Source organism: Chenopodium quinoa, unplaced genomic scaffold, assembly GCF_001683475.1.
Source record: "Chenopodium quinoa cultivar QQ74 unplaced genomic scaffold, ASM168347v1, whole genome shotgun sequence".
Classification (NCBI taxonomy): Eukaryota; Viridiplantae; Streptophyta; class Magnoliopsida; order Caryophyllales; family Amaranthaceae; genus Chenopodium; species Chenopodium quinoa.
The window spans coordinates 1,086,429-1,100,561 of NW_018743050.1; the positions used below are offsets into that span (position 1 = coordinate 1,086,429).

The 14,133-nt window shown below is 42.8% G+C and overlaps 1 protein-coding gene across 1 annotated transcript; it reads left to right on the forward strand.

The window, feature by feature from the left end:
* The first annotated feature begins 7,980 nt into the window (after positions 1-7,980).
* On the forward strand, positions 7,981-13,817 carry LOC110730868 (pheophorbide a oxygenase, chloroplastic-like). The gene is made up of 7 exons (XM_021910700.1): positions 7,981-8,756; positions 8,948-9,183; positions 9,440-9,566; positions 10,427-10,563; positions 11,063-11,222; positions 12,189-12,467; positions 13,400-13,817. The coding sequence occupies exons 1-7, from the start codon at positions 8,325-8,327 to the stop codon at positions 13,652-13,654; spliced, it is 1,626 nt and encodes a 541-aa protein (XP_021766392.1). The 5' UTR covers positions 7,981-8,324; the 3' UTR covers positions 13,655-13,817.
* Positions 13,818-14,133: the final 316 nt, after the last annotated feature.

Here is a 14,133-nt window from a genome sequence, read left to right on the forward strand (position 1 = left end):
TTGTCTAAGTATTCCATATCTAATATCCCATTGTTCACTAGACCGACTGTTGTACATGGCCGAACGTTGCAGATAAGTACAAATAGTAAGTACGCCGCCTATGCCCCTGGACGACTGGTTGTCTGTTTCCAGGATAGACGATCAGTCGGCCATTTATTCAATCGGTATTCGAACTATTTTGTTTGGATCCTTTTTAGGCAGACGTGCCTGTCTTTTTGTAATTTTAACCAAGTAGGAAAGTGGTCTGACCAAGTAAATAGTATTACCTAGTCGCCAAGGAATTAAGTAAGTAGGATAACAAGCGGCGGGTACCGGTTGTTTCCCTTTATTGCCAATGTTGGCTTTTAACTTGTAATTTGTTAACCTAGCAAGAGTAGTGGTTGAGAGTCCCTGTTTGTTAAAAACAGGCGGACGACTCATACCTTTTAGGCTCCATACTAAGTTTGAGTGACTATTAAGTTAACATAGGAGTTACTTAGTCTTCGTCACACTCTAGATTGAATAGTAGAGGTACCAGGCGGCGGAGGCCGGCTGATCCTCTTGATTTGCCAATGTTTGTTGGCTATTAATTCAATAGGTTACCTAGTAGGAATAGGGGTTTGAGTGCCCTTGTTTGTTTAAAACAGGCGGACGACTCAAACCTTTTAGGTTCCATACCAAATTTGAAGGAGTGACTATGAGTTAACGTTGGAGCTACTCAGTCGCCGTCACTTTTGTTTGAGAAGTAGAGGTACCAGGCGGCGTAGGCCGGCTAGACCCCTTGATTCGCCAATGTTTGTTGGCTATTAACTCAATAGGTACCCCCTGCATTTATCCCAAGTAATACAGGCGGTCATCTGACTCAGATGTCAACTGCTACCACTGGTTTGGTTAGTGATAGAGTTATCCTTGTCTCAAAAACGGCTACGTGGTTGCCCTTGGGGACAGTCGTATAGGTGCCGTGTAATTCGTTTATAGAACAATGTTCCACCCAAAAGGGAGCTGCTCTCTGCGACGAATTTCATCCGGAGGGATGCCGTCGGACGCCTGCTATGATGTTGGGACAGGTCGTATTAGTTTTGTAGATTTGATCAGTTGGCTTGGCGCCTGGTCTGATCATTCGGCCGGAGCCTTGGTAAGTTCTTGGTGAACGTAGGTGCTAAGTAAAAGAAGGGTAGCCGCCTGTTAGGCACAGGGTCGGCCAGGCCCTAATCTTTTTAGCTAAGTATTGTGAGTAAAATACTCAATGGAGAGTAGCCGACTGTAAAGTTTCAGACGGCATGCCCCTCTGAAAGTGAAACTCAATGGAGAGTAGCCGACTGTAAAGGTACAGACGGCATGCCCCTCGTAATACAAAATTGAATAGTAAGTGCAAACTTTATTAAGTAGCTCTTTACTTTACATCATTCAGAAGAAATATTTTTGAAGATTATCTACATTCCAAGTTCGAGGCAACGGTTGTCCGTCTGGTGTTTCCAGACGGTAGGTACCGTCCCTGACTTCCTCATAGATTCGGTAGGGTCCTTCCCAGTTGGGAGTTAGTTTGCCAGACTCATTAGCCCTACCAACTGCTTCCATTTTTCTAAGTACAAAGTCCCCTACTTTGAGTGGACGCCTGTGTACTTTTTTGTTGTATGATCTAGTCATTCTCAGGCGATAGATCTCATGGCGCAAAACAGCATTGCCCCTCTTTTCAGGAAGTGAGTCTAATGCCAGGCGCATGGCTGCCCAGTTTGCCTCTTCGTCATATAGCATTACTCGAAGAGTCGGCTCGTAGTGTTCTATTGGAAGAACAGCTTCCGCACCATAAGTTAGGAGGAATGGAGTTTCTCCAGTCGCCCCTTTTTCAGTCGTCCTAATGGCCCAGAGAACATGTGGTAGTTCATCCGCCCATAGGCCGCCTGCTCGTTCAATCTTTTTCTTGAGACCGTCTGAGATGATTTTATTAAAGGCTTCTACCTGGCCGTTTGCTTGTGGACGGCCGACAGATGCAAAGTAGTGTGCAATTCCTTGGTCTCCCAACCAGCTTTTGAGAACAGGCGTCTCAAATTGGGGACCATTATCAAAAAACATAGACATGGGAACCCCGAACCGAGTGATGACGTTTTTCCAAATGAATGAAATTACATCTTTCGTCTTGATTCCCTTTACAGCCTCCGCCTCTACCCATTTAGTGAAGTAGTCAACGGCAACAAGTATGTACCTTCTGCCGCCTGTAGCAGGCGTATATGGACCCAGAATGTCCATGCCCCACTTAGCAAACGGTAGTGGGCTGTGAATGGTAATGAGGTCAGTAGCCGGACGGTGAATTAATTTGCCAAACCTTTGGCACTTGTCACATTTTTTCACCATCTCCATTGCATCTGCTTCCAAAGTAGGCCAAAAGTAGCCCTGTCGCCTTGCCCTTTGAGCAAGCATCCTACCACCTATATGAGAAGCACAGTAACCAGAGTGAAGATCATATAGTATCTCTCGTCCCTTTTCAGGAGTAACACACTTTAAGAAGGGTTGAAGGTACCCCCTCTTGTGAAGTTCTCCCTTAATCATTTCAAAACAGGTGGCTCGTTTTTTCAGTGCTGCCGCCTGTTGAGGATCATCCGGCAGTGTACCGTTTTTCAGATATGCCCTGATTGAATCCATCCAGGTTGAGCTTCTGTCTAGGATTCCAATAGGGTTTTCCTCGATGCTTCTCTTCTCCATTACTTCCCAAAAAACAGTTCGAGGAGTATCGGAGGAGGCGGATGATGCTAATTTTGACAGTGCATCCGCCTGGTTGTTTTCTGATCTCGGCACTTGGATCAGATGGAAATCCTCAAGGGAGCCGACTGCTTGTCGGACCGCCTGTAAATACTTGATCATGGCCGGATGGGTTGCTTCGTATTCGCCATTGTACTGACTCACTATCAATTGTGAATCAGAACAGGCGTCTATTTTTCTTGCCCCTGCCGCCTTGCACATGCGGATCCCGGCTAGTAAAGCTTCATATTCCGCCTCATTGTTTGAAGCCTGAAAACTGAAGCGTAGAGCATACTCGAACCTGTCGCCCTCTGGAGATTGACATACGACGCCTGCTCCACAACCATTTGAAGTAGAGCTTCCGTCCACATATACCTTCCATACTTGGTCTGGAACTTGAGAGTCAGGAGGACGAGTCATCTCTACAATAAAGTCAGCAAAGGCTTGCCCCTTCACTGCTTTTCTAGGCTCGAAAGTAACTTCGAGGCTCTGTATTTCTATGGCCCATTTGATCATTCGTCCTGACGACTCCATGATGGTAAGAGGCCGCTTGATAGGTTGGTCTGTATACACGACGACTGCATGTGCCAAAAAGTAGGGCTTCAATTTTTTAACAGCCATGAAGAGTGCAAGACCAAATTTCTCCACTAGGGGATACCTCAACTCGGCATTTTTCAGTACGTGGCTGACAAAGTAAACCGGGTGCTGACAGCCGTCCCTTTCAGCAAGGAGAACAGCGCTTAACGCATGATCAGAGACGGCCAGGTACATGTAGAGATCCTCTTTGGGCAAAGGGCTGACCAGCCTCGGCAAGGAATGCAAGTGAACTTTTAATCTCTGGAAGGCGGCCTCAGCATCCGGCCCCCATTCAAACCTTGCCTTTTTCTTAATTGCCTGGAAAAAGTATAGGCATTTGTCGCCTGATCGGCTTAGGAATCTCCCCAAGGCCGCCAGACAACCTGTTAACTTCTGAACCTCTCGGATGGTACGAGGCGACTGCATGTCAATGACCGCCTGCACCTTCTCAGGGTTCGCCTCTATTCCTCTCTGATTGATAAGGAATCCGAGAAATTTCCCAGACTCAACTCCAAATACACATTTCTTGGGATTGAGCATGACATGGTGCCGCCTGAGTGTGGCGAAAGTTTCTCGGAGGTCCGTCAGATGATCTTTCTGAAATTTAGTCTTGACAATCATATCATCAATATATGCCTCGACGTTTCTCCCAATCTGATCAAAGAACACAGTGTTTATCATTCGTTGGAAGGTAGCCGGGGCATTCTTAAGACCAAACGGCATGACCGTGTAACAGTATAACCCCTGATCAGTGACGAAGGCCGTCTTCTCCTGATCTTTCTTCCATAAGGGAATTTGATGGAAACCAGAATAGGCGTCCATGAAACTCATCAAGGCATGGCCGGCTGTTGAGTCGACCAGATTATCAATTTTAGGCAGAGGGTAACTGTCTTTGGGGCACGCCTTGTTTAAGTCTGTGTAGTCTACACACATTCGCCAGGTGCCATTCGGCTTTTTAACAAGTACCACATTTGCAACCCAGTCTGGGAAGTAACATTGCCGAATGAACCCTGCATCAAGTAATTTTTTAACTTCGGCGGCTGCCGCCTGACTTCTTTCTTCGCCATGGTTCCGCTTCTTTTGCCGTACCGGCTTCTTTTTCGGATCCACAGCGAGTTTATGTACCGCCAGATCAGGACTAATGCCTGGCATTTCATGGACTTCAAATGCAAAGATGTCCTTGTATTCTTTCAATAAGTTGTGAAAGTCGTCACCAAGGTTTTTCAGAGCAGTCGTCCCAACTTTGACTGTTCGGTCAGGACGCGAGTCGTCTAAGATCAGGTCCGCATGCTCACCAGCCGGCTGAGGGCGAAACTCATCCGGCCGCTTCTCTGCCAATGATTGCTATTTTCTTGCTTTTCTTGCGGACTCTGTCTGGGACGCCTTTCTCTTTTTGCCGCCTGCTTCTTGAACAAGCGCACTCTCCTTGACATTGTCAAGGTCTGTTTTTTCTCCACTTGACCCAGTGGCCGTAACAGTGGGCTTGACATCCGAGAGATAGCACTCTCGGGCCATCCTCTGATCTCCCCTTAGGGAGCCGACTGTTCCATTATCCCTCTCAAACTTGAGCAACATAAGAGACGGGATTATAACAGCCTTGGATTTATTCAGGGTTGGTCGACCCAGAATCATGTTGTAGGCCGAGAGTTCCTCTACTACTAGGAATCGGACTACCATGTGTCGTCCTTCCCCTTTTTCGCCAAGGCGAATGGGCAAATCTACTCGTCCCAGTGGGTGAACGACTCCTCCTCCAAACCCTATCAAAGGGTGGGAGGCCGGATGTATGCAGTCCGTCTGATATTTCAGTTTTGGACATTTGCTGCTGATGAGATCTGAGGAGCTCCCGGTATCTATGAGGATTCGGCCAACTCTCTGGTTGGCCACTTTACATTCAATAACGAGAGGGTCGTCATGCGGCCCCCTTACCCCTCCTAGATCCTCTTCAGTGATGACAATCTCAGGAAATGTATATTTGGACGGTCGTTCTTGGTGAACGGAATTTACATCTAACCGCCTTATATTATCTTTGTTGCCCCTAATAGTGGGGCCGCCTCCTGAGAAGCCGCCTGCAATGGTGTAGACGACTGCATCATCTGTATCGGAGCTGTCGGCCTGTTGATTCTTTTTGGCCGACTGCTTTTTTGAGGAAGTGTTCCCCGTAGATTTCTTGACATAAGTGTCAAGATCACCTTGCTCAGCCAGGCGGTCTAGGTACCGCATGAGACTGATGCAATCATTGGTGTGATGACCAACGTCATCATGATAAGCACAGATTTTATCTTGGTTCCGGTTGTTTGCAGAACCCTTCATGGGGACCGGCTTCTCAATTGAGATCCGTCCCTTTATTTCTTTTAGGATAAACTGGTTATCCTTGTTAAACACATACTTTGGGGAGTATGGTTTGAATTCTTTTTTCTTTTTCTGGGCCGGCTGTTTAGAGGAATCAGCCACCCAGACCTCTTTTCTTTTCTCATCTTTGTTAGACGACTGTTTCTGTCGTCCTTCTCTTTTGTCGAACCTTTTCCCGTCCGACTGTTTTATCGTACACAGATCAGTCGCCTGTATATAGGCTTCTGCTTCAATCAAGGCCTCTTGAAGAGTCGCCACCCTTTTTCGAACCAAATCAAATTTGAAGGTAGACCCGTCTTTGAGACCTCTAAAAAAGTCAGTATAAGCTACCTCATCCGGTAACCCTTGAATCTGTATTCTCATCAGGTTGAACCGCCTGATGTAAGAACGAAGCCCCTCCTTCTCGCCCTGCTGAATTGTTCCCAAATCAAGGGTCGTTTTCTTCGCAGGGATGTTCATGGCGAAGTTGGAGGCAAATAAGTAAGCAAGCGTCCTGAAGCTGTTTACACAACCAGTCGGCAGGTTGCCGAACCATTGCTGTGCGATTCCCTTGAGAGTCGCTGGGAAACACTTGCACCAAGTGGGATCATCCAACCCTTGAAGGTACATCAGGTTGGTGAATGCCATCAGATGGTCTTCTGGGTTAGTAGTGCCGTCATAGGCGCCTACTAGTACATTTTTTACTTTGGCCGGCTGAGCGGCTTCAGTAATTTCCTTGGAGAAGGCCGACGACTGTTCACCAAGTCTTAGCAACCGTAGCTGCCAGTCCATAGGTTGGACGTTTTTTGCTGCAGGTCCACCAAATGGAGGTGGCTGCATAAAATACTGTTGCGGCACAAATGGTAAGTTTGGTACCGCCTGGGCACTATGAAAGCCGGACTGACGGGAGGTGCCGCCTGACTGACTCTCATGGTACGACTGAGTATGCCTCATCGAGGCATTTCGCAAACTGTCTTGAAAATTTGAAGTAGAAGCCGATTCTGACAATCGGTCACTCTTCTTCTGCTCTAGCAGTAGTCGAGCATCTGTGAACGTTTGCTTTGACCCGTCCGCCTGAATATGACGAACCGGTTTCCTATTTCCTGTAGGATAACGGAATTTTGTGAAATCAAGGGCAGGTGGCTCCCGCTTCCTAGATTTAGGATGAGGAGTCGCTTCTCGCCCTTGAACTGGCTTCCTCTTCTGTGAAGTGGAAGGTTTCTTGGCCGACTGCTCCTTGACTGAAGCAGGCGGCTTCTTGTTGATCAACTCTTGGATCTCTCCCTTGAAGTCCCTCATGAAGGTCATGAGTTCGTTCCTTGTGATGGGAGCAGACCTATCAGTCGGCTGTTGCCGAGCAGGCGGTGCGCCTGCTGGCTCGCTTCCTGTTTGAAGATGCTCCCGTTCCCTCCTTTCGGTATGACGGGTACGTCGGGCCCTTAGGGTCCCGTCTGGAGCTGTATGAGTTTCAACTTCAAATTCACTTTCGGTGTCATGGTCCGACTGAACTTGAGGGTCGTTTAGGGGACGCCTCTCTTCAGGAGTCGGTACAGACTTGGATGCCATCTCTGAAGTACTCTCCCTACAGACGGCGCCAAATGTTTCGGGGTTTTCTGATGTCCTGCGGGAGAGTTACAATTCCGAGACTGGAACCGGACGCCTGTACCTGCAAAATAACGGAGACTCCTGAGAGCTCCGCCTCCAACGGTCAAGTTAGTACCTGATTAAGGAGTAATTAATACGGAAATTAAAGTAATAAGATCTCTCTAGGTGAGAGTGTTTAATGTTGGTAATCTGCTCTGTTAGCGAGATTAGCCAGTTATTAGTGTTCCGTAATGTTTCTGTTCTTCTCTGTTCTTCAGGTGAGATTAATTGCTTGATCAGTTGCTCGATGTTTTCTTGATCCCCTTTAATGAGGATTAATTAAGTATTTATAGTCTTGAGAAGCGTGCCACTCTCTAGGTTTAGGGTAAACCTAGGGCTGACCGGGCCTCTAGACAGGATTGGGCCTTGTTGGCCGGTTTTCCCATTTGGCATGGGTGGACACGTGGCGTGTCTCAATTGGTCCGTAGAGGACGTATCTGTGATTGACACGTGGCAAGCTCCTATTGGCCTACGTGAAGGACACGTGGCGGAACCTGGTTGGTCCACTTGTCAGACGGTGATTGGTGGATAAAAATCCCCTAATCAAATACGTCATGTTATATAATAACTGTAAAAATTGCATATATCTTTCACAGTTTTTCCAATCATCATCATACAAAGCATTTTGTGGAAATTTTTGGTTGTAAAATAATGTTAACGGGCCCTTGTACTCAATTGCCTTTGTTTTAAAAGTTGTGTTCTCCGATCAATTAAGGGTGCAAAATCATTTCCCAGAGCACAGGTACACAACTTTCAAATACCAAATCAAACTAGTGTCCGAAAACACCAGTTTTTCAGTCCCACCACCTGCAATCAAATGCCCACAACTGGAAATTTGACAAAACAAATGAAAAACATGTGGTTGTAATCCTCCATTGTCGTCTTCTCGAATTCCCTGCTCCTTTGGAACATCTTCACGACTGTTCTTCCTTTCTCATACTTGCACGCAAACTCCTCTTTCTATCTCTTTCTCCATAATTCTCAACTCAATCTCCAATTCTCCATTTTCATTAAATCTTACACAAACTTCATCGTCCATTACAGCTAAAACAACCCCAACAATGGCGTTTTCTCTCTCTACCACAACACCCACTCCAACTCCAACTTCTCTCACTAAATTCTCACCTCTTCCCTTTCTCTCTCCTCACCATCGTAAAACCCAGATCATTTCTTCTTCTAGAAGGTTCTCCAATTTTCCAGTAATACGTGTTACTGCTCCTTCAATCAGCCCTCCTGAAGAAAAGCAAGGAGAAGAAGAAGTGCCCATTGATTCAAACGACATCATTTCACCTGGAACTGAAGAAACAGAGCAATCCTCGAAATTTACATGGCGAGATCATTGGTACCCTGTCTCTCTTATTGAAGATCTCGATTCTCGTGTTCCTACCCCTTTTCAGCTACTTGGACGCGACATCGTTTTGTGGTTTGATAAGTTGAATAATCAATGGGTTGCTTTCGATGACAAATGCCCACATCGTCTTGCTCCTCTATCTGTAAGAATTTCGACAATTTTTGATGAAATTCATGTTTTTTTGTTTGATTTAATGAAGTGGGTATCTTGTTGTTTTGATTGATTTGTTGATTTGATGAATTGGGTCCTTTTGAATTCCTCAATTTGGTTGATTTTGGTGGAATGGATTTGATATTTATATATTATGTTGTGATGATTTGGATGATTTGTTAGGAAGGGAGGATAGATGAAAATGGAGATTTGCAATGCTCGTATCATGGTTGGTCTTTTAATGGGTGTGGGTCGTGTACTCGGATCCCCCAAGCCCGATCGGAGGGACCGGAAGCTCGGGCCGAGAAGTCACCTAGAGCCTGTGCCACAAGGTTTCCTACTATGGTGTCTCAAGGCTTGCTCTTTGTTTGGCCTGATGAGAATGGATGGGAGAGAGCTAGTATAACTCAACCTCCTAGGTAACTTATCCTTAATTCTTAGAAATGTGAATTAGTTTGTAATTAAATAATGATTATGCTTTGGCAGTTTGGCTTTCATGTATTTTATATTGAATATATAGTTAATTAGCACTTGGTAGTTAGGTGTAAGATAATTGTTTATTACGGAGTAGTTAGTTATTATATTCATTTTTATTTAATGTTTGTGGTGTGTTATAAGTAGGACATTGTTTGGAATATTAATTGCTGATTGGGGGTTGTGTTGTTTATTGGCTAGGTTGCCAGATGACTTTGATAAGCCTGAATTTGCCACAGTATCGATCCAACGTGATTTGTTTTACGGCTATGATACTTTGATGGAGAATGTCTCGGATCCCTCTCACATAGACTTTGCTCATCACAAGGTCTACTTCAATCTTGGACCATTGCGTTTGTAGTTTACCTTAATATGTATGTCAGTATGTGTGATTTGGTTTAGACTAAGGTTCCTGCTTCAGGGTGCACCTAGTTTAGAAGTTTTGGTTGCCATTTGATCAAAGCAATTTGCCACTAAGCTTCTTCTCTTCAGGCTAATTTGATTTCGAACTAAATTGAGATTCCAAAGATAAAATGTCAAAAGTACATTTTGAAATCTTTAAAATTCATTAGTTTAAAAATTATCTCAATAAGACTCGAGCTTCTAAATTTTATGAAGTGACAATAAGTATTCTTCTTTTACATTAGCCCTGCCAAGTGTTAAATTACCAATATCACTCACTAGGACTTAAAGACATACCCTAACAGTTTCCGATTCAAGTCATTTATTAAAGCCTCAAAGCCTAAAAAAAGGCATATGGATTTTTTTTTTTTGGTAGCTGTCCATTTGAATGCTGACATGCTAATTGGGTGACTAGTGTAAACACTAAACACTCATCTTATGCAAGTACTGCAACACCTATCATAACCCAGTGAATCCCTTCTTTGAAATGAAACTCTATGGCAGCTTTTATCAGTTGGATTCAATATAACTTTAAAAGTGCTTCCACTTACTGCATACCTTCCATAACTTATTCACTCAATCCTCATATAATAGCATGGCGTGCTGGAAGTTGATTTATCTTTTGCTTTGATTATTGGAGACTATGTAAGATGTGTTATATTCATAGGCAACACAGGCAATGGAGTTTCTGTGCATAAGGAACCTCATTTTAAAGATTTTTCTTAAGAGCTGAATACTCTTTGCTGTAGCTGACTCCATCCCTAAATGCTTTTTTCACAAATCCAGGTTACAGGAAGGAGGGACAGGGCCAAGCCTTTGCCATTCAAGGTTGAATCCAGTGGTCCTTGGGGCTTTGCTGGAGCCAATGATGACAACCCAAAAATAAGTGCTGAATTTATTGCACCTTGTTACTATATGAATAAGTAAGTCGGAGATTGTATGTTGTGTTTTAAGCTATTATGCATAATAGTTGGGGTTTGTTGTATTAGAATTGGTTTGACCAATTTTGTTATTGCACTTCAATCTCGGATGCATTACAGTCATAATGAAGGAATTGTCAGTTTGCCTTGTCTAGAGTCTGGCAGAAAACCCTTTTCTAATGTTTGAGTGGATAGTTTCTGTTATTTTGGTTCTGTTTTCATTACAAATTTATGGGATGTTTTACTGTCTTGTATCATGCTTCAAAAAGGGCTTTATTCAATTACCTCCTCCTAAAGAATGATAATTTTTGTTGGACTATAAGATGATGGAGAAGGAAGATTTATGTCGATGACTACACGGAATAATCAAATTTGGTTCATGTAGCCTACCCCACATATGGGAGTAAGGCTTTGATTGATAAATTGATTGATATAAGAATTAAGATGATTGAATGAACTAGTTGTTTCCACAAATGTGATGATTTTCTTTTTCTTGGCTCAGGATAGAGATAGATGCAAAGCTTCCTATTGTAGGTGACCAGAAGTGGACAATATGGATATGTTCCTTTAACATACCAATGGCACCTGGCAAGACACGTTCAATTGTTTGCAGTGCTCGTAACTTTTTCCAGTTGACAGTGCCGGGTCCTTCTTGGTGGCAGGTGAGAGCTTGAAATTCGCACTGTTGAAAAGATGATGCCATCCTCTGTCATATACCTGAAAACATGCAAATTTTGTGTGTTTCTTTTCTTATTCTACGAGATAAATTAATTGTCTGAACTTCTTTCCCTCTGTTGCTGTGATATTTAGACACATGCTATAACGGTTTGTTTGGATAACGAAGTAGAAGAAAAATGGAGGGGAGGGGAGGGAAAAAGAAGGAAGGGGAAGGAATGGAAGGGGAGGGAGAAGGTAAGGTCAAAATTTCCCTCCAAATCTTCCCAACATTGGAAGGATTTGTTTTATTAAGATGGAGGGAAAATGGATCCTTCCATTTCCCTCCATTTTCCCTTCCTTTCCCTCGTACCCCAAAGAAGGGAGGATGAATCCCTTCTTTTCCCTTCTCTTCCTTCCCTCCAATTCTATCAATCCAAAAAATTTGTAAATGATTCAGGGTAGAGAAGGAAGGGTGAAGACATAATATATGCTAATTTGGAAGTACATATTGTCTCAGGATATTCTTTTAATAATAATTAGCATATCTTTTCACCTTTCCCTTCTGTACAAAATAATCATTAAGGTTTTTGTTTCTTTTTCTCTTTTTTCTTAATCTACTAACTGCTATAACAAGCTTTTTAATACGTATGAGTCCTTTCAAAAAAAAAAAAAAGCATATGAGTGATAAACTATCTGCAAGAATCTTAAGCACCATCTTCGTGAAGGACTGAGCTCAAGGAACATCATTTGCGCTTTATAATACTTCTGTTCTTATTTGCTGTTGCTTCTGATTGTTTCAGGTGTATGAGTCCTTCAAAAAAAAAAAAAAAAAAAAAAAAAAAAAAAGCATGAGTGATAAACTATCTGCAAGAATCTTAAGCACTATCTTCGTGAAGGACTGAGCTCAAGGAACATCATTTGCGCTTTATAATACTTCTGTTCTTATTTGTTGTTGCTTCTGATTTTTTCAGGTGGTTCCAAGATGGCATGAACATTGGACTTCAAACAAAGTGTATGATGGAGATATGATTGTGCTTCAGGGTCAAGAAAAATATTTTCATTCTAAAACAACAGATGATTCTGAAGATATTAATGCACAATACACAAAAATTACTTTCACACCAACACAATCAGATCGGTTTGTTTTGGCGTTTCGTAACTGGCTGAGACGGCATGGTGATGGGCAACCTGAATGGTTTGGTGATGTAAAGCAACAGCCTTTACCGTCAACAGTTTTGTCCAAACGTCAGGTAAGCATTGTGCTCTGTGATACTAAGCAAGGGGATGCTTTTGACTCTTGTGAGATGCTCACTTTCTTGTTTCTTCTCTCCACTCCAGACATGCAAATAGCCAAATAGTAAAAATGACAAATCAATTATAAAATAGAAACTTAAAAAACTTATGATTATTGTCCGTGCAATTATTATCCTGGGTATTTGCACTTGGGGGGATTTGTGCTCTCTGACTAGTGTTGGGCTAACAATTAGTAATTGCACTGCCTGTGTGCAACTCTTGCTAATATCCTGGGGGAGGGCGGTTCCCGTGTCTCAGATGTTCAGAACCTTTCACTGGTTTCCCCTGCACTTGCAAAATGTCAATTTCTGTATATTCTAATTAATAGTTATATGGAACTCATTTCCTACAGATGTAATAGCCACATCCATATACTATTAAAAAATGTTTGGACTAAGTTGTCACTTCCTAAAAATGTAATGGTTAATGAATATTTAATAAGAAGTAAATGATTGGGAGAGGAATATAGGGTATATCTGTTACATCATGTCTAAACTTTGATTGTGAAATCTTCAAACAATGTGCTAACTAGTTCTGGATAGATGGAATTATGTGGTGGTCTTATTGAATGAACCCACTTACCATTTGGCCCATTGATCAAGTTTGTGTGTTACATGTGCCTTCAGTAAGCACTGAGATAAGTTTGCTGACAACTTATATGCCTTCTTTGTTGTTTATAGATTTTTGGTCCAGACTATATCTAGGTTACTAGTGTTCACCGTACGCATATTCTATATATTTGCGCACTGCAGTACCTCCCTAATCACAGGACAATTCCATAATCTAGCCTTTTATAATTCATAATGTTTCTTGTAGTAGTTGGTGTGCCTAAAAGAATCGATTATGCCAAATAAAACATCTTATACTGTGTAATATCTATTGTATGCAGATGCTGGATAGATTTGAGCAGCACACCCTGAAATGTTCGTCATGTAAAGGAGCCTACGAGGGTTTTCAGATGTGGCAGAAATTACTGATAGGTGCAACAGTCATTTTTGCTGCTACAGCCGGCATTCCATCAGCATTGCGTTTACGGTTAATTTTAAGTGGGCTTTCGATTGTTAGTGCTGCAGTTGCTTATGTATTGTATGACCTTCAGAAGAACTTTGTGTTTGTTGATTATGTACACGCTGACATTGAATAGTACTGTGAAACCAGGAGAGAGTCACATATGTGTATAGCCAAAAAGTCACAGTTAGGTTTATCAAACTATTCTTTGACATAGTTTACAGTATGTCAGATAATTTTGCCATTGTCAGACTGTTAAATTTGCTTGAGAGGTAGGAGTCTCAAAATTTTGTGCTGAATTTCATTGGAACTAAACAATATTATGAAACAAACCAATATCATAAAAATAAACATAACAAAACAATAAATAAACATTGGATTTCATTAATCAAAAGTTCACACGCAAAGTTCATACAGCTAATTTGTGCCACAAGTTAATTCTATGCTCATATAGCTGCTCCCATCCAACAACACTTGACTCACGAAAACGAAACCAGAAGTCCGCAATAGGGGGAATAGGATGGTCACTTTCAAGCTTCAAATGAATAAAATGTGAGCCACCTACGATAGCAATCACGAACTCTGATTTGGGTGCAGTTGCTGTGCCAGGGGCCT

What these genes read in the sequence shown, in the direction of transcription:
- LOC110730868 (XM_021910700.1), top strand. Translation starts at nt 8,325, where the DNA reads ATGGCGTTTTCTCTCTCTACCACAACACCCACTCCAACTCCAACTTCT. An exon ending in ATCGTCTTGCTCCTCTATCT is followed by an intron (nt 8,757 to 8,947) that starts GTAAGAATTTCG and finishes ATGATTTGTTAG; the next exon opens with GAAGGGAGGATAGATGAAAA. An exon ending in CGGGTCCTTCTTGGTGGCAG is followed by an intron (nt 11,223 to 12,188) that starts GTGAGAGCTTGA and finishes TGATTTTTTCAG; the next exon opens with GTGGTTCCAAGATGGCATGA.